Here is a 19,719-nt window from a genome sequence, read left to right as displayed (position 1 = left end):
AAGTCACATGTTTTGGGAGACCTGCCTTCTAGTTTTGCAGTTACTAGGTCTCATAGTACTGAAACTGGAAATCCCTGCAGGCCACAGGACTGAAAAGTGACATGCTCAGCGAGACACAGCGGGTCATCCCACTCTATCGCACGCAGTACGCAATCCTGCACAGGCTACAAAGCTGTATGCCGCTTCCAAGGTCTTTGTCATGACGGCCACATCCAGCTGGAATCCCTGCACTCCTTAGGCAGGAGCAACTGGTCATGCTCATAGCCAGTACCACTGCGTGTGTCAGTACAGCACAACCCACCACATCCCAGCTTCCCTTTGTAATTTATTCAAAATATCATAAACAGCCTGGATTTTAAGCTCAACCAGGCTCTGGGAGCTGGTCCCCACCAGGCCCGCAGCAGAAAATTGGGGCAATGGGGGCCCTCCAGTCGTGCTCTGCACCACCTCAGGCAGAATCTCACCGTTTGAAATTCAGAGAGATTGCCCAGGAATACTGCAGAGGTCCAGGCCTAACAACCCTTTTTTAACCATGTCCCAGAGGAGGTGTGGAGCACGCTGTGAGGGTCTGTGGGTAGCAGGGCTGGCTCCCCCGGCACAAGCCGCGTCTGGAGGCCTAAAGGGTGGCCATGGTCCCTCCGGGTCCTGTACTTCTCCAGGTGGCTGGTACCTGATGGAGGCAATGGGTGAGCTGGCTGCGGTGGGCAGTGGTTTGGGGCCAAATCTGGAGCAGGGCAGCAGGGACAGCCATAGGGCCAGAAGACAAGGGTGAGAGAGCTTGGACGCTCATCAGTAAGGGAGGACAGCAAGGGCCAGCCTATACAGAAGGTCACAGCATCACAGAATCCTGTAGGTTGGAAGGGACCTTTCAGATAACTGAGTTCAACCATTAACCTAACGCTGCCAAAACCACCACTAAACCATGTTGCTAAGCACCATGTGTACCCGTCCTTTAAATACCTCCAGGGATGGCGATTCAACCACTTCCCTGGGCAGCCTGTTTCAATGCTTGATAACACTGTGAAGAAATCTTTCCTAATACTCACCCTAAACCTCCCCTGGCACAACTTGAGGCTGTTTCCTCTTGTCCTAACGCCTGTTACTTGAGAGAAGAGACCGATCCCCAGCTCGCTACAGCCTCCTTTCAGGTAGTTGTAGAGAGCGATAAGGTCTCCCCTCAGCCTCCTTTTCTCCAGGCTGAACAATCCCAGCTCCCTCAGCCGCTCCTCGTAAGACTTGCTCTCCAGACCCCTCACCAGCTTTGTTGCCCTTCTCTGGACCCGCTCCAGCACCTCAATGTCTTTCTTGCAGCGAGGGGCCCAAAACTGGACACAGTACTCGAGGTGGGGCCTCACCAGTGCCCAGTACAAGGGGATGATCACTTCCCTAGTCCTGCTGGCCACACTATTTCTCACACAAGCCAGGGAGCTGTTGGCCTTCTTGCCCACCTGGGCACGCTGCTGGCTCATATTCAGCTGGCTGTTGACCAACACCCCCAGGTCCTTTTCCACTGGGCAGCTCTCCAGCCACTCTGCCCCAAGCCTGTAGCGCTGCATGGGGTTGTTGTGACCCCAGTGCAGGACCCGGCACTTGGCCTTGTTGAACCTCATACCATTGGCCTCGGCCCATCGATCCAGCCTGTCCAGGTCCCTCTGTAGAGCCATCTCCAGCCGTGTGGGGCTGGGTGGCACCGGGCGGCCCCGCAGCCCCTCGGAGCAGCCGCCGGGCGAGGGGGCGGGGGCAGCCCGCTCCCCCGCGCCGTGCCCGGGCCCTGCGGCGGCGGAACGCAGCGGCGGGCGCAGGTTGCGGAGGGCCGGTTTGAGGAGGGCACAGCGCGGCGGCGGCGGGGAGCCGGGTTGCCGGCATGAGGGAGCTGGCGCCCGGGCCGAAGATGGAGTGCGACATCTTGGACGCGCTGGAGGCCTTGGGGTATTCGGGGAGCAGCAGCCGCGCCCCCTTCGCGGGGCGAGGGGCCGAGGGGAGCCCGGCCGTGCGGGCAGCGGGGCTCCTTCCCCGCGGGCGGGAGGCCGGGCCGGAGGCGGGGAGCGGAGGGGAGCGGAGCGCGGCGCCAGGGGGGCGGCGGAGGGACGGGCCCCGCGTTCCGGCGGGCGCCGGGGGAGGGCTGCGGCGGCGGCCGGGGCTGGGCCTCTTGCCTCGGCCGGGGAGCGGGGTCACGGCGGCGGCCTTGGGCATGCCCCGGTCGTAATGGGGGGGAAGGCGAAGGAAGCGCGGCTGCCTGGGCGTTTCTTGGGGTGCAGGGAGTTGAAAAGAGGTGGCGTTTGGCCGTAAGGGGGGGGCTGGCGGGGCAGCCCCAGCGCGGGGCCTCCGGGTCTGGCACCGGCTGGGCTGCCCAGAGCAGCAACGGTGTAAAATTTAGTTTAATTTTCAGTTATCCTGTCGCCAGGACTCTAGGGCAGTGAGTTGTTAATGATGGGAGGAAATTTGTTTGACTAAATGCTTGGATTAATACTTGAATTCTTGTCTGTTTGGTGTGTATTGAGACGTGAAACTCTATTCACGCACACATGTGATATGTGAAAGTGCCCGCCCTCTATTTTCTGACAAACCGTCTTGTTTAGAAATTACCACTCATTTTTTTGGTGTGTTTAAGTCTGAATCATTCCTTGACAAAACAAAGATTAATTTCTTTCAGCATAGTTACTAACCGGCTTATAGTAATTTCTTTCGGTGTAGTTACTAACCAGCTTATGGTAAAATGATCAAAAATGTGTATATTTTATGCTAAACTTGAGTCCTGTTGCTAATGTTTATCTCTCTGTGCAGGTACACGGGTCCCCTGTTGGAGGAGGAAGCCCTGAACAAAGCGGCAGAAAATGGGTTGTCTTCACCAGAATTTTTTGAGCTTTGCGTTTGGTTAGGTTCCCAAATAAAGTCACTTTGTAATATGGAAGAAAGCATCACTTCAGCAGATGGTATATGAATGTTAATTTGTTAAAGCAATTTAGTATTTGTTCACTGGGTTTAGAATCATGTTGTTCAGCTAATCGTGAAATTACAGTGTTGAAGTTTAGAAGATGGCTGAAAGGTAGCCAAGCTGAGGCTGATATTTGCATGTATGTGGCTCTTAGATTAAGGTCTTGTCCTGTGAAGATTCTTTCAAAAGGAAAAAAAAGGTCCTTTGGGGTTATTTTTTAGCTCTACGTAAATATAAAAAGTATATTCATACATCCTTTGAGTGGTTCTTGCATGCAGTCGTATTTTGATGGCTTAAAGTCCAGTGCCTGGTATTTTCAGCTAGTTGGTCCAGTGTAGTGTTGCATTCAGCACAGCGTGTAGATACATAAGATTCCCATTAATGCTACCTGATTCTTCCTATTGAGTGCTGGAACTTGGGTGAGATTTTTATATTGCTTATGTTTTCATAAAAAAGTAGAAAAACCAAAACCAACCATTGAAAATAATGGGCTCATGACTCCTGTAACTTGTTCATCAGAAAATTAATTACAATGATATGTTGTTTTGTGACATAAGATGTTCGCTTCCTAGTGATGTTCATTTGCATTCAAGTCTTCAAAGACTGCTGTAGCATCACTTTCTCGTTCAGAGCATGAGTACAATATTGCTGTAGCTATTAAAGGCTTGTCTGCTTGTAAGAAGAGGGAAAATTTTACTAGGGTGGTAGGTGGTAAATCTTTGTCTGGGCTATTGAAACCTGCAATTTAAATGTATACATTAAGAAAATTAGATTACAGTTTGATGTTTCTGTAAAAAGCCATTAGCTTTGCATTTATTTATTCCCATAGGTGATAAAGACATAGAGAGCTTCCAGCTTGAGATTAGTGGCTTTCTGAGAGAAATGGCTTGTCCATATTCATCACTTATATCTGGAGACATCAAGGACAGATTAAGAGAGAAAGAAGATTGTCTTAAACTCCTCTGTAAGTTTTAACCATTTTTCCCATTTATAATACAGTATTTTACATGAATGCTCTATCGTTATTGTACCATTTACATTAAATACTTCTTTATTTAAGTGTATGTGTACAATTGTTACAATGTAGCTGAGCATGCATTGGCTCACTTGTCCAGAAGTGGAAAGTAGAAAACTACTAGAAAACTATTTTAGTAGAAACTAAAATTTCTTTGTGAAGTATGGCTCAACCTGCTGAGGCCTCCTGATCCCTCTCTTGATCCAGTTTCAGCTCAGCTGAAACTGAGACCTTGCTTCCTGTGTTTCACAGGTTTCTGGGCAACTTAAAAGAAAATGCTATGTGATTTGAAGGTGCTGAAAGCAGGATTGAGTCTAGGTTTAAGCTGGACTTGGACAAAGAAGTAGCAGCAGGAACCAGTGTGATAATATGAAACTAGCCAAGGAACTAGAGGTCTGGTGGCAGATGTGGGTTAAGCAGTTAAATACGATATGTAGACTGAAGGTGGGAAGTCAGGTGAGAGTTAGTTCAGGTAAAGAATGGGAAACTGATACTGACCTGTCCAGGACAGAATTGAGAAAGAGTCTCCCTTTTATCACGGTCTTATTGTAAATGTATATGTTGTATTTGTATATGAGAAAGTGGATGCAGAAATATTCACGTGTCTCTAAATCTGCCATTATGACACTTTTCTCTTTAGTATTTCTAAGTACAGAACTTCAGGCTTTAAAGATTTTGCACAGCAAGAAAATTAAAGGCTGTCATTTGGAAAAGCACAATGAAGTTTATCAGGAAGTGCAAGCTATTTGCGATGCTCTGGGCCTGCCAAACTCCTCGTCTTCTGATATTCCTCTCTTGTTAACCAATGCGGAACAAAAGGTATGGGCTTTTATGCGTTCTCTGTATTGTTAAACTATAAGCATTATCTCTGTAAGCATTCATCTTACAGTTAAGAGCCCAACAGTCTCATCCATAAAAGCCCTATCTGACAAGCGCAAAGAAATTTTTATTCTGAAAGCCAGCTTAGTGTTTAAGTTAAACTGTTTTAGTTATGAGATGAAGTATTTCAGCATTTCCCTGAGGATGCGATGTACCTGATGAGGCATACTCTGCCAGGCAAAGTTACGGTGTGAGTAGAAGAAAGTTTTTCGGTTACCCATTCAAATGGCTTGCATTCTGCAGCAAGCAGAAGACTTTGGATAATAACTGATTGTGCATTTGTGTACCTGTAGTCATTTCTGGGATGTATTTAAATTTAATAGCCAAAACTCAAATTTTTGCTTTTTAGTTTGTGAATTTCTTAATTGCAAGTATTGATTTGTTAGTGCCATTTCCTTAGTTGCAGAAGAGGATGAAAATGCCTGAATTACCAATAGCCAGTGAATAATCCAACTTTAACCTTATTCAACAGGATAGTTCTTTCAGTTGTGTCCCATCATCAGTTTCTAACTTGTTTCACTGATGTGACCCTTAATCTGACTTCCTCACTGCAGAATGTAAATAGGCTCTTGGGGTGGAATTTTATCGTCTCTGTTAGGCAGCTAAAAGTTTTGATCTTTATTTCTCCCTAGTATTTGGGGAGAGAGTGGGAGACCGATTCCCTTTAAGAATTATAGGAGATACATGGGATGAATCTTCCTCTCCTGCTGAGTCTTTGAATTTAATAATTTTACATGATTATGCTTTTTTTTTTTTTTTTTTTCCTTTTCTTCCTTCTCCTCCTCTTCTCATCGGCTGGTGGGCAGCTGAACATTCAGAGGTTTTGGGTGGAGGGCCTGTTACTTGCGTGGTTTTCTTACATCTGTACGTGACAAGAAAAAACCTTTAATAGATTCATTTATAAAAAGCAGCATCCGGGAAAATGACTACTTCCGCACTATTAACTATGCTTGATCTATTTAGTTTTAATAAAATCCTTATATCCAGTCATTCCATTAAGTAGTCTTGAAAGGATGAAGAAACAATTCTAGTACTGTTTATTGAGGATTAAAATGTCAGAACTCCAGCTTGTAACTAATTGATTGAAACGTGCTGTTGATCTCCCTCTGTGGGTGTTAGCTGTGTTTCCATCCACGGGGGTTTGTAGGTTGCAGCCATGGGCTGCTCACTTCGCTTCTAGGGTACAGATTTAGTTTCATCCCACGTTAAAGGGGTAGGACTCTACTGGTGCAATTGTAGGACAGCAAGACCAGGCCTGGTGTGCCAGTTCCAGAAAGTTTTCTTTGAATTATTAGACTCCTGGTATCTGCCATCTTTTGCAAAGTCCGAGATTTCCTTTCAGATAGGATCTCAGGCTTGAATTGTTGTGTAGGGTGTTACTGTTACAGTTTATGTAAACTGTTACACTTTCATAAGAACTAAAATGAGCAAAATCTTTAAAGCGTGTTATCTTTTTTTTTTTTTTTTTTTGATAATACTGCCTAGGCTTTTTTGGAATGGTTTTCAGAACTGTCAATTCCACAGTGGTTATACCACTTGTACTCACTCCAGAGCGTAGAAAGGTGGCAAAATTAGTTTGCTCATCTTCTGAGACTCCAAACTAATAGTGTAATTTGTGCTCTGCGTGTTTCATCCCTTACAAACACAGGAATTTTTTCCTACCTCTAAGGAGATTTTGTAGAATTTCTATTATATGTTCTGTTGTCCTTCATCCCTTACTTTAATATAGGACAGGTTCAGAGTTATTTTGAGACAGTACAGAGTTAGACACCTATATTTGTAGATGTAGCTGTGTTAGAACAGTGATGCCACCAATTGGAATTAATTGGCTTTGTAAAAACTTTTTTCAGAGTGCCATTTGTTACCTTTTTTTTTATATTCTCACAGAATTCATTTGAATTGATCAATTTCTTTTTCCGAATATTTTGTTGCTTCTGATTTAATTAGGTTCTGTGTAAAATTGCACTGTTGGTTTTTAGCATTATACTGTATCATTTGCAATAGAAACTTACATACTAATCTAGTATTTTTCCTGAATTTACAAATTTATCTGCAGCGTTCCAACATGTCTACTCTTTGTCTAGCATCTTCAGCATTGTCAGTAGCTGTGGGAATAGTTCTGAGAATAGTTTGGCTGTGCAGCAGCAGTCTACCAAAGGGACAGATCACACATTGTATTTTGGTATGGAATGTTAGAACATTGATTGTTTTTAATAATTTGTCAGTTTATTTGAAAGACTAGTATAAAATCAGGATTGCTTTCTTCATTTAGATTACGAGTTTTACAATAGCTCAAACTTTGAATACGCAATCACAGGAAGTACCTTTTAAATTTACATCTCCTGTAATAAACTGAGGTAGTAGTTGCCAACATACATAAGAAAACATGAGAGATGAATTGACAGTGTTATAGCCTCCTACCACTAAATATATTTTATTTTATTTTATAGCACTGAAAAACTAATAGTAATTTTTTAATTGTTTTTTTAAGATACTGTTCCCTTGTAAAGTATATTTACAAAGAGTAACTCAGGGAGGCATTCTGAAATTTACCAAAACCCCCATAAATTCTAAAAAAACATTGGTCAAAGATTCAGAAAAGTTTATGCCAGTGTTCTACTTTGTAACTCATGCTCACGTCTGGCTTTTTTCCAGTGAAGATAGTATGAATTTCACACCAATAACAAAGTGAAATTCTAATACCATTTATTTGAAAGACTTCTTAATACAATATTATTCAAAAAATTTATAATTTTTTTGCCTACATTATTTGTTTTCTAATATGTGAAAAGTAGTCCCCTAAGAGTAGCGAATGAAAAGAAACTGTAAAGGGTTACCGAAGAAATTAAAACTAAGCTAAAATAACATTAAAGTGAAATATGAGAAGAATATCTTTAAAAATATTTGGGAATACTTCCTAGAATTTATTCATATTTAAGTTAGTGTGTTACTCTTAAGTGTTAGTTTTTAATAATTTTGCAGGCATAATGGTGCCTGTACATTAAATATCAATGTAGTTGCAGGGAACAAGACCAAAGAGCTGTCCTCTTCACCAGACATAAAGGTCAAGCAAAAATGTCTTTAGAGTGATTTTTCTGCAGTTGTGAAGTACACCTTATGACTAATTAAGACAACATTTCTTCCTTAAGGTGTTGATAGTTAATAAACTAAAACTAATGTAATAATAAACTTAAACTAATAAAATGACACCTCTCTCCAGGTCAGGTTTTTTTCAAAATCTTAGAAACCCTGGAAGTGCTTGCATGTACGATGTTTATCTGTGCAAATGGTGTTAAACATAAAAATTACTGCTATATTTTGACAAAGGGTAAAGATAATTAATAAATATATGGAATGTGCTAGTGAAGTGTGGGCTAAAATTTTTTTAAAGGAGTATAGACTTACAAAACAGATGAGAAATGTCATGTTCAGTACATGAAGATCTGCTTTATTTGGTAACAATGGAATAACTGTCTATTTTTAAATGGCAGATTTTGAAGTCACTGTTTTTGTCACAAATCCAATAACTGATTTGGTTTTGAACTATTTTTAGAGTGTGTGAACTTCCAAAGCAATCCCATGAATATTTAACGTTATCAAGGTCATTGATTACACAGTATGTCAAATAGTCAAATACATTTGTCTCCACCTAGCTTTTAGTTAATTGGTGTGCTTTTTACAGCTGAGTGTATGAGAACTTTAGGATGATTTTGCTGTTAACAATTTGTTTTACATCTCTATGAGTATGTTTTCACTGCTCTTTTATCTGGGCACTGCTTTTGGTATTGTTCCCACTTACACATAGAGACTTCTTTCTGGGTTGTGGTGATGTTTTTTTTAAACTCCTGCTAATCCTTCTTAATCTAGGCAACTGTTGTGTTTAGGAATGGGGGTTATAGAGTGGATTCTCACATCAGCTACATTCCTGTCCTCTCACAGAGAGGTGTACGTCAAAGCTGTTGTGCTCATAGCGCTGTCGTTAGTCAGGAGTGGACGATGTATTCTGCAACTGTAAGACAGCTCAGTTTATTTCAGCAGTGTGGGTGCAGGTTATGCCCTCAGAGTCCCGCTGATGGGTGTCAGGGAGTATAGTGGAGATTCAGTAATCGGGCGTGACTTTACAATGTGTCACAAACATGAGTGTAGACCAGTTCACCAGTGAAAAGATTCCTCCTTAAATGTTATTTGATTAATAAACCTGTCACTGGATGAAATTAAGCAGGTATTCTCTTTAACTTGGAATGAAAAGGTTGCAGAAATTTGGAGGCGGTTTCATTTAGTTGCCCTTGTTTCTTCTAGTTCTGGTTTTCACTGATCCTCTTCCTTGACTGTTCTCTCTAAACTTCCTTTCATTCTTCAGTTTATGGAAATCAGGAGTACACAGTGCTGGGTTAGGTCTTTTAATTGCGATCAGCTTGTCGTGGCTTTTGTATGTGGAGCCCAGTGTTGTATTTACCTCTTAGCTGCCCTTGCAGCTGCAAACTTACAATAGTTCTAATCTCTAGATAGCATTCAGCATCACTGGTTTCCAGATTTTCTTTCACTCTGTAGCTATAAATTACATTGAGGAATTGTTTTGTTTTTGTCGTGCTGTTTTTTTACAGCAGACAATCTCATTTTGATAGACTCTCTTCTTTCAGCTCATTAGAACCTTTGAGGTTGTATTTCCAACCTTAATGGTATATGGATAGACACCTGTTGCCTAATACAATCTTTAATTCATCTGCTCTTTATTCCTTCTTCTATAATAATTACTGATTTCTTCATCCCTTGCTGTCATGCTGATTTTATTATATTGTTGATTGTTAAGTTTAGTTTTTGATTCTTCAGACATTTGTTTAAATTCAAGCATAGTTTGTACTTAGGTAACTTTGAATTTTGAAGCAGATGATGAGAGGCATCCTATACATGCTTCACTAAAACCAAAACAAGTTGGCTACATTTGGAAGACAGACAAATCAGACAACCCTGGAGGGCTTTTTGTAAAGGAAAGAAAGGTTGCAAAGAAGCAAGAATTAGTAGAAAAACAGGAGTTTAGGAAGTCCAGGGTGGAACTGGACTTCACCCCTTATTATAACCTCTTTTTTGATACGGATGGAGTATTATAGCAGGGAATATTACAGTAATTAGATGGCCGCTTTTCAGATACTACTAGGCTGTCTCTTCTGCTGAGTCAAAACACTTTTCCCATAATTTGCTCACTGCACAATAATTTTTACTTCAGACTTTTTCTGGGGGGTATTGTGTTTTTAACTTGCCACAGTGCTTCCCAAAGGTGATGTAAAAAGAACAAAATATACACCTTGGTTTTCACACAGAATTTGAGATCAGATTCTGACAAGATGGACTAAGATAATGCTGGAAGAGTGGGCTTTGAACCATACCTTTATGATAAATTTAATGTAAATGCCTGCGTGTCTACATGAAGTCTTATGATCCTTGCAAATGTGTCTAATGGCTGTCCTCAGCTACAGGTTTTACTGTAGATCATGCACTACCTTAATCCTTCCTTGCGACATGTAAAAGAAAATTAACTATAGTTTTAGTCTTGTTTGACTTGGTTCCCCGTAATTATTTACAAAAGCAAATGAAGGTGTAGTTCTTCTCCCCATCAGACTTTGTACAAAACTTGCAGGAACAATAATATGCACGCAGTCTGCTCCAGCTGAAAAGTCAGTTGGCTGGAAAGTTATGTACGAGTGTTGTGGGCGTTGATGATAATGGTTTTAAAAGAGCTGTGCCAAAGGAAGTTCCTTCAAGAAGAGGAGGTAGAGGTTTCTTGTAATGAGTTTTCTTGTAATTACTTACTACTAAGTAAAATGAGTAATTTAAGTAGTCTACTGCCTATATGCACTTGACAAATTTGCCATATAGATATTGTTCTATTATAATTGGGAGGAAAAGTGGTGTGCCATAAAATATTTGTAATGGATGGAGTTCTTTTTGTAATGGATGATAAGCTAGAAGATGCGTGTTTGGTTTTATGAGTCTGCTACAACAAGTGCGTTATGTTTGATCCTACGAGTAGCAAATTGTGATTGCAGCAAATTGTGCTGAAATAAATGTAAATATCATTTGTGTTCTGAGAAGAAGTATGTGTTTTGTTTCAGATAAAGGACGTTCTCTCAAAAGTTCAAAATAACCATGTGGGGAAATCGCTGCTAACAAAACCTCTGAATTCTGACCAAGTGGTAAAAAAAAGTCTCTCCATTTCTTTTCTGTATTTAACAGGATGGTCAAAATTAATGCATACGGCTTCATCTAACTTTGTCCATTTTACAGTCACTGTTCTATTGCTAAATATTAATGCTAAAATTCAATTGTTAAATATTAACAATACTGATCAGTTACTTCCAGAATTAATGTTATAAAACAGACTTTGTGTTGATTCATGCACTTACTAACTTTCAAAATATTTTGTATATACATACTATTGTAACACTATACAGATGTACCCCTAATTTGTTGTAGTTTGTAGTGGTCACCTGGGGATAGACATCTTAGTTGCTGAATGGGGTTAACTGTGAATTGACTTCTGCAAGTTAATAGATTTGAATGTTTGGATTTTTGGTTGTAACACTGCAGGAAAGATTGGAAAAAATCAATGATGCTCTTCGCAGTGAGTATGAATGTCGCCGTCGTATGTTAATGAAGAGGCTAGATGTGACAGTACAGTCGTTTGGCTGGTCTGATAGAGCAAAGGTAAGCTTGCTGTAATTTTTGCTTCCTGTAGGTGGGAGTCTGCTACAATTCCCCAGGTCTTCCTACTGAATATGCATAACACGTAGATACACTTCTCTTACTGTTGTGTTCTTTTCAACCAGTTTCTCATCTCGGATTGTAACATCCAATTCCTAGATATTGAGGAAGGGGAAGGATTTGACCAGAAGGCACAGTTCATCCTTTGTGACTGTTTATAGCTTCACAAATATAAATTCTAGCATCCTCTGATGGGGTTTCTCACTTTAATAAGTTTACATCTCCCCTTTTTTCTTTCCTGTATCCACCCCCCTCCAATCAAGCAAACTAGGAGGGAACCTCAGCGTTTCTCATGCAGATGAAAGAGGAAGACAAGTGCTGGGCCTTAACATAGGTAGATTGGGTGCAAAGAGTGACTGTCCATAAAGACAGTCAGATCACAGTGACTGCGACCTATCTTGGATTCAAAGCTACTGAGTAAACAGATGATCAGTTGAACAGGTTATTTGAATAGCAGCTGGTACAAGAAAAGCACACGATTACTTGTAATCTTTCAGGTGGCTATAAATTCCAAACCACTCCTCTGGATTTTCTCTCCTGGTATAATTTTAATTGTGATCATTTTATTTGTGCTATTTCCTAGCACTGTGTATATTAAAAAATAATCATGATTTAACCAGTCTGATATTTCTGAAATACAAATACGTATTGTTTCTGTCCAAGAGAGTAGGGTTATCTCCCATACACACAAAACATTTGTAATTTGGTAAGTGTACATGCGGGAAGCTGGAGGCAGATGTTATTGCTGTTGAGCCGCAAGATCACCTTCCCTTTCAAAGGTTTGTGTAGAAAGCTTGTGATGGATAAGTCGTAAAACTTTGAAAGCTTACTGAAAGTGTGGATTGTTACAAGTCTTTCTGGTGTCACAATTTGTGACATACGCAGACAGAATCAGTTTCATGAAGCTTGCTAAGTATCACTGGAAGTCATGAGTCTAGATGCTGCTGTGCTCCTTTGGAGCGGCTCGCTATTTAATTTCTGCAGGGGTTGTGAATGCTTTTATGCTGCCAGAAATGAAAAGGAGGGTATTTAGCTCACAGAAGCCAGGAGATCTCCCTACATGTATAACTTCCTTATAGCTATATATACAACTGTATATTTTCAAATTTAAAGTATACTTCTAAAATGTAGTTGATGTCAACTGATGACTTACTTAAAGAGATTAAATTTTAAGTCACCTGATATTATTCCATTCAAACAACATGGAAAAAAATTAATACATTTTCAGAATAGAACAATAGTTTTAAAATTTTTTTAGTGATGATAAAGTAGTAAGATGATTCATTTTCATGTCTTTTAAAGACTGTTGATGTGAAATAGTATGCAGTTACAGAAATAACTAGGCTACGTAGCAATTCAAAATTATTTATGATTTTGAATCTTTTTCCTTATTTCTCTTGTAGAAATATTTGTTTATAACTTCTCCAAGAAGGTTTTGGGGATTGAAAATGTTTTGGCATTGATCTAATTCAGATTTATTTTTATTTTTTAAGCCAAGAGGCAAATTGTTGTCCATTTTTAATTTATTTGTTAGCTTGCCTCTTTTTCCCACCATTAAATAGGTATTGATACCTTTCTCTGCTTTTGATGGTGTGGCATTTTTTGTGGGGGATTTTTTTTTTTCTAACTTTTTCAGTCATCGACTAATTGCCTAGCAAAACAGTCATGTAAAGCAACGGCACCTGTTGTCTCGTCCATCCAAGATTGAATTTTTTTTTTTTTTTTCCTGCTCTGAAGATCATTCTAAATTTTCCCAGGAAGTGCATTTATTTTTCTTTTTTGTTAAACAAATGAAACATCAAAGTGTGTTTGGAAAAAATCTTATTTTCTCCCCTTCTCAGTCTCACTTTTTCATGGCTTGCACAAGTGTTTTGCGGCATTGGTATGCTTTAAATTTTTTTCCACAATTTGGCCTTACTTTGAAGCTGCTCTGTTTTCATCACGTATAGCCATATTTAACAGATCACTTCTATGTAAAGCTCTTGAGAGTGGACTCTTAAATTTTAGTCTTCAGATATGTTGGAAAACATCAAAGGATCTGTTTGGTGCCAGTGGATAGGAGAGTTTCTTTTGTACTGGTGCTATGCTTCAGCATCAATTAAACTTAATCAGTAGCATTTTTTGTACAATGGCTCCATCAGTATGAATAGAATTTGTAACAACTGGCACTACGTTTTCTAAGATAACCTAGATTTTCAGACATTACACGCTGCATTCAAATTGAAACTTACTGAGGCCAATACATGGTTTACGGTAAGTGTGTTTCTGTTTTACGCCTAGCAAGTAAGTTGTGTTTGATTTTTATCGTTTAGGTAAAAACAGATGACATAGCACGAATCTATCAGCCCAAGCGCTATGCATTATCTCCGAAGTCAACTATTACCTTAGCTCACCTTCTTGCTGCTCGAGAAGATTTATCGAAGATCATAAGAACAAGTAGTGGATCAACACGAGAAAATACAGTCTGTGCAATCAACAAGGTATACTTTTTCTTTCTGGGTTGTGGTAAAAAGACGTGGGAGTTTACAGACCTGCCAAAAGTAATTCTGGAATTGTACTCTTTGCTTAATACTTTCATTTCTTTTTGCAAGATACTTGGTGCTTTAAGAAGGAAGGTTTGCAGCATTCTGGTAAACATTGCAACGACTTCTTTTTTATCTTATTAGACAGTCAGTGATGCAACAGGATGAAGCAGTAGTCTAGATGAGAAGGAACAGTGGTGGTGGGTGTATGTGTACGTGCGCGTGCCTGTGTGTTTAAGTGACATCTTGAGTTCAGTGGAACCGCACACCTCGAGTTAAGAGTACGTGCAAGTCTTTCTGGTATCAGTTCCTGGGCTACCTGTTGCCAGGATTATGTTGTTCAGTTCATAAACCAGCGTCTTTAGTTTATCAGTGTATTATAAATCACAAAAGTTTCTGTGGAAGTGTCCTTTTGCTGCAAAGTAAAATCACTTGGTTTGGCTACACTAATAAATCAACATTGTACTGCTTTCTTGTGTATGATAAAAGCTGAAGCTTATGAGCAATAACATTAGTTTCACCATTCAAATGGTGACTAAGCCTGTTTTTATTAATCCTTTATTTACAGATTTTTCTACAGTTTTGTGCTTCATTTAGATACCTTTTAATACATTTTGATCGTGAAGATTCTGAAATTTCTTAGTTATTGTAGAATGTCAGAGAAAGTTTTGGTTTTTTCTTGAGAGGACGTTAATTGGAGTGCCGGGGACTGACCAGAGTATGTTAACATTCATCACACAGAGAGTTTAGGAAATATAAAAACAAGAAGACGACGACCTACTTGAATACCTCTTTGGTATTCAACTTAATGTTTTGTGTAACTTTGTCCAGTACAGTCTCTCTCTACACTGGGTAATACCTACCAAAGTCAAGATCCCTTTTTTTTTTTTTTCTTTAAAGTGTTACTGCAGAGTTGTGTATTTTGTCCATTCCATTGACTGGACATTACCGAGTGTCAGTAGTTTCTAATCTAAGGCAAACTGGCATTCTTTCGGAGTTGCACATCAGTTTGCCAGTTTATGGGTTTTGCCAGATGATTGGGTTGGAAGTTGAACTTTGAAATTTAAATAGAAGAGCCGCATCATAAGGAGTCTTTTCTATATGAATATGTATTTATATATTCATGTATATTATATATGAAATACGCATATTGCTTATTGTGATACGAATACTTCACATGCGTGTAGTTTTCTTCATAAGGATTTCACAAAAATAATATATAAGCTAGCTAGCTGCAGTTATTTCAGTTTTACAGGGGGAAAATGGGACCAGTTTTGGAGTTCTGTTGTGTTGTGGCAAGTAACTAGGACAGGAAATAGGAATTCTGCTGTCAAGCTCCAGACTGAGGGAACAATATTGCCTGTGAAGAGCAGACAGCATGCCTTTGTCCATAGAAGAACCCTGCGTCCCTTCAAGTTATTATTACTATTTTAAAAAACTAACAATGACCTATTTTTCCATATAGGTTCTGATGGGGAGAGTACCTGACCGTGGAGGCAGACCAACAGAGATAGAACCACCTCCTCCCGAAATGCCTCCTTGGCAAAAAAGACAAGAAGGTGGTGGAAGAGGTGGCTGGGGAGGTGGTGGTGGTGGAAGGGGCAACTGGGGGGGTGGAGGGGGTAGAGGAGGAGGAGGAGGTGGTGGTTTTGGAGGTGGTGGTTTTGGAGGTGGGGGTTTCAGAGGTGGTGGAAGAGGTGGAGGTGGCTTCCAGGGTGGAGGTGGCTTCCAGGGTGGAGGTGGCTTCCAGGGTGGCAGGGGAGGTTATGGTGGCAGGGGAGGTTATGGTGATCCATATGGTGGAAGAGGAGGGGGAGGATACCGAAGATACTAAAATACTGTAAATATTAACAGAGTAACTGGCAAAATATAGTGGTGGTGTTTACTGGTATCAGGAATTTATGTATGTTAAATTTGGTTTAGGTTAGACTTAAGTATGATCATATGAATCATTGCATTAGACCAACTGATGTTGTCATTGAATTCCTTTAGTTAACTGAACAAAACTTTTATACTAAAATGTGATGACTGAAGTCCTTGTTTTTCGTACTGCTCATATGGTGTTCTTTAATATGTCACTTTATTTAAAATAAGCCTCAGAAAACTGAATAAAACCCTTTCTAAACAAACAACAAATATTATTTAATGTTCAGGCCTCTCTAATTATTGCTTGTTGCATGTCCACTCTCCTGCTCCAAAATGCTGTGTAGAAAAAACGAAATAGGCCTGAGAACCATATGGAAGCACTTTTAAAAGACTCTAGAATGCTGCTTTCAGGCTTTTTCTCTTCATCTGGTTTTCATGTGGGACGTGTAAACGAATTTTAATGTCAAATGTGAAGATCCTTAAGGCTTTGGTCAAAATTATTCAATTAAGTTTCTTACTCTTCCAGAACTTCACATAAAAGTAACATTCTGAATTAATATTTTACAGAAACTAATAAAATCAGGTTGGTTTGTATGTTCATAAGTATACCAGAGACTATTTTATGGTCAGAGTGTGTACCGTAAACTCAGAATCATGGTGAGTTTTGATAGTATCTATTTTCATTTTACCTGTTCTCCCTTTTATTGGTGTTTCATAGAAATATTTTAAGATCAGATTGGGCAGGAAACTTCTGCAGCCATCATGTCTGGAAAGAGCTCATTTATATATTCCTTCTGAATGAGCCTTGAGACATATAGGTTGAATAAGCTGATCTTCTCGAGAAAGAACATACTGTTTCTGGTTTGTTTGGTTTTTTTCTCCCCCACCTGCTCTCTGTTTGGGAATCACCAACTGCCCAGCTCATAAGACATCTCACACAGCAGTTGTCTTTCCTCAGTTACTTCTCTCTCTCTTACTCTGCCAACCAATTGGTCTGATAACTTAAAAGAAACTCTGTCTTGATATGGTATGTTGGTGCCTTCTTCACAGACAGCGTTACTCTAGAAGGACTTAGCTTTCCTACAGTTGTTGCTGTAAATACACGTAGACAAGAATTAAATGGGGTTGTTCAGCCTGGAGAAGAGAAGGCTCTGGGGAGACCTTATAGCAGCCTTCCAGTACCTAAAGGGGGCCTACAGGAAGGATGGGCAGGGACTGTTTATCAGGGATTGTAATGACAGGACACGGGGTAACGGCCTCAAACTGAAAGAGGGGAGATTTAAATTGGGTATCAGGACGAAATTCTTTACTGTGGGGGTGGTGAGGCACTGGAACAGGTTGCCCAGGGAGGTTGTGGATGCCCCATCCCTGGAAGTGTTCAAGGCCAGGCTGGATGGGGCTTTGAGCAGCCTGGTCTAGTGGGAGATGTCCCTGCCCAGGGCAGGGGGCTTGGAACTAGATGATCTTTAAGGTCCCTTACAACCCAAACCATTCTGTGATTCTGTGTAATTCTGTAAATTTAGGGCTGTCAGTTAAAGAAGACAGTTTCTGTTGTCCGGCATGTTTTAGATCTCCTCCCCTGCTGTGAGGCCACTTACACGTACAGAGGTGGAACAGGGAGATGATGCCCAAATATATACTCAATAGAGTATTTATCAGGGTCAGGTTACTACAGATTCGGGAAGGCATCTGATAAACCTGGGGGTGTCTGTTGATTGCATAGCACAGAAACCATGCAGCACTTTGAGTATGTAGCCGTAGGCTTAACTGCAGGTTGAACTGTAGGATTTGATTTTGGTTTTATGTTCCACAGTTACGAGTTCTTTTCTGCACAAACTTCCTATTGGTGTCCGTATTTGGTATGCTTTAAAGATGTTATTTTATCTTCAGGAACACATGCATTGTGTCCTGTTTAATAGGCAGCTTTATGCGTGAATGTAAAGCTCTGTTCAAAATCAAATTATTGTGTCATTCAGAAGCCTGTGTCAGATTTTATTAATTAGCAATCACCAACCTTTTCATTTGAAATTTTAATCCAGATAAACTTTGGAAGTTTCTCTCCAGTAATTTCCTCTCTGATCATCCTCTGCTTGCGAATGCTACTTGTGTTGTGACAGATATGGCCTTACCTATACTTCAGGGTCCCAGCAGCTGCCTAATAAAAAAGGGCAGGAGTTTTCCTTGCTTGGATGTGAACTCTTGAACTAATGGTTTAACTTCACCCAACCGTTAGCAATATAGTTCTTCTGCCGACTATTTTCTCCACTCCTTTCTGGCCTAAGCTGTTGTCAGCCTCTGCAGTCATTATGGAGAGACCCTCATGGAACGTAGTACTGGTGTTCTTGCTTTTGAGCTTGGTTTTCACCTCATGCTCTGGAATAGCTCATAAAATTGATGACGTACCAAATGAGACCGCTGGCCTTGGAGGTGAAGCGTCAGTCAACAAAGGAATAGAGAGAACACTTTTTAGCAACCAAAGCCTTAATAGAAAATTCTGTTTGCTCATCCCAATGTTATTTTTTGCTACAAGTAATTTCTGAACAGCAGTCAAGCAGTTAGTTAGCTTCACCAAGGAGATATGCTAGGAAAATCAAATGGCTTTAGCTATGCATAAAGATTTCATTGGTCTTAAGACGCGAAGTTGCACTGGTTTAGTTGAACTGTTGTAACTGCGGCTGTGCCTTGGTGCTTTTACACTCATCAGGGCAGGAGAGCTCGGAATGAAGTAAACCATCAAGTGAACCAGCTACATGGCCACATACAATAGCTAAATTATTTCACTATCATATTTCAATTATCTTCATGTAGATCATGTAACAGATGATGAAAATTTAAATAAGTTGGAGATTTTGGTTTTTAATCTGGCTGTTTCAGTTTTTCTTAAATAATTCCAAAATGTGAAGCCAGTAGTTGAAAACTAAAGCAAGCACCACCACATTTCGTAGAGGTATCTTTTAGTCCTCTGTTATCAGAATGTATGCTTTTAATTTATCAAAAGATGCAATAATACCATGAAAATAATTGAGTTAAACTTCTCAAATTTTGTATGTTTGTCTTGGAAAAAGAAGTATTTTCAAAAACTCTGTTTTAAGTAAGTAGAAGATTTTTCATATATGTATTTGTGAGCATTTTTGTGTTTATTCACACTTGGTGAATATCTACCTGAATATTGTTTTGTTGGATCAAAAATTGAAAAATAGGTTGGGATTTTCTCAGGATGTGAGAGAGACACTTTTGTTAACAGCTGTAAACACTAAGGAATAAAATACTGTATTTGAAGTTACTTGCATCACTTGTGTAGTGTGATTGTAAGGAAGAATTCCTGCTGGTGACTTACAGTAGTGATGAAACTTACTTTTTATGGTAATGAAAAATAAGCGATATATTTTGACCAAAATGGAGAAGACTGTAGATAACAATATAGGAAAATGTCAACAGATGGTGCATGTCACAAATATATCCCTATAACATTGTCTGGGATTACTAAGGAATCTCAGTTAATATTTACCATAGAAAAAAAAAATTACATAGGTCTATATGATCATTACTTTTGTCTTTATGTAAACTAAGGAAATATCCTCTAATTGCTTCTGAAATTTTCTTTTTTTAATTTCTATAATTATGAAGTAAAACACCTCTTGTTTTGTATGTGCAAGACTGTAGAGCAGCTCTGCCCATATAAAGAGGAATGGTGTTTGCCGTAGTTAGTCTGCGCTCCTTGTCTTCTTCCCTCGCCTCCCTCA

The 19,719-nt window shown here is 39.9% G+C and overlaps 1 protein-coding gene across 2 annotated transcripts; it reads left to right on the top strand.

Annotated features, from left to right (window-relative positions):
* Window positions 1–1,731: 1,731 nt before the first annotated feature.
* On the top strand, window positions 1,732–19,265 carry FAM98B (family with sequence similarity 98 member B). Of its 2 annotated transcripts, none has more exons than XM_074585009.1 (8): window positions 1,732–1,929; window positions 2,785–2,933; window positions 3,765–3,899; window positions 4,591–4,769; window positions 10,940–11,020; window positions 11,415–11,531; window positions 13,901–14,068; window positions 15,576–19,265. In XM_074585009.1, exons 1-8 carry the CDS (start codon window positions 1,865–1,867, stop codon window positions 15,942–15,944), a joined length of 1,263 nt encoding a protein of 420 aa, XP_074441110.1. In that variant the 5' UTR covers window positions 1,732–1,864; the 3' UTR covers window positions 15,945–19,265. The 2 variants fall into 2 exon arrangements, with proteins under 2 accessions (XP_074441110.1, XP_074441111.1); XM_074585010.1 differs by lacking the exon at window positions 1,732–1,929 and adding an exon at window positions 2,079–2,199.
* Window positions 19,266–19,719: the final 454 nt, after the last annotated feature.

The sequence above is a fragment of the Larus michahellis genome, chromosome 4 (assembly GCF_964199755.1).
Source record: "Larus michahellis chromosome 4, bLarMic1.1, whole genome shotgun sequence".
NCBI lineage: Eukaryota > Metazoa > Chordata > Aves > Charadriiformes > Laridae > Larus > Larus michahellis.
The sequence above is the reverse complement of the archived record's forward strand: the minus strand, read 5'-3'. Positions and strand labels throughout refer to the sequence as shown.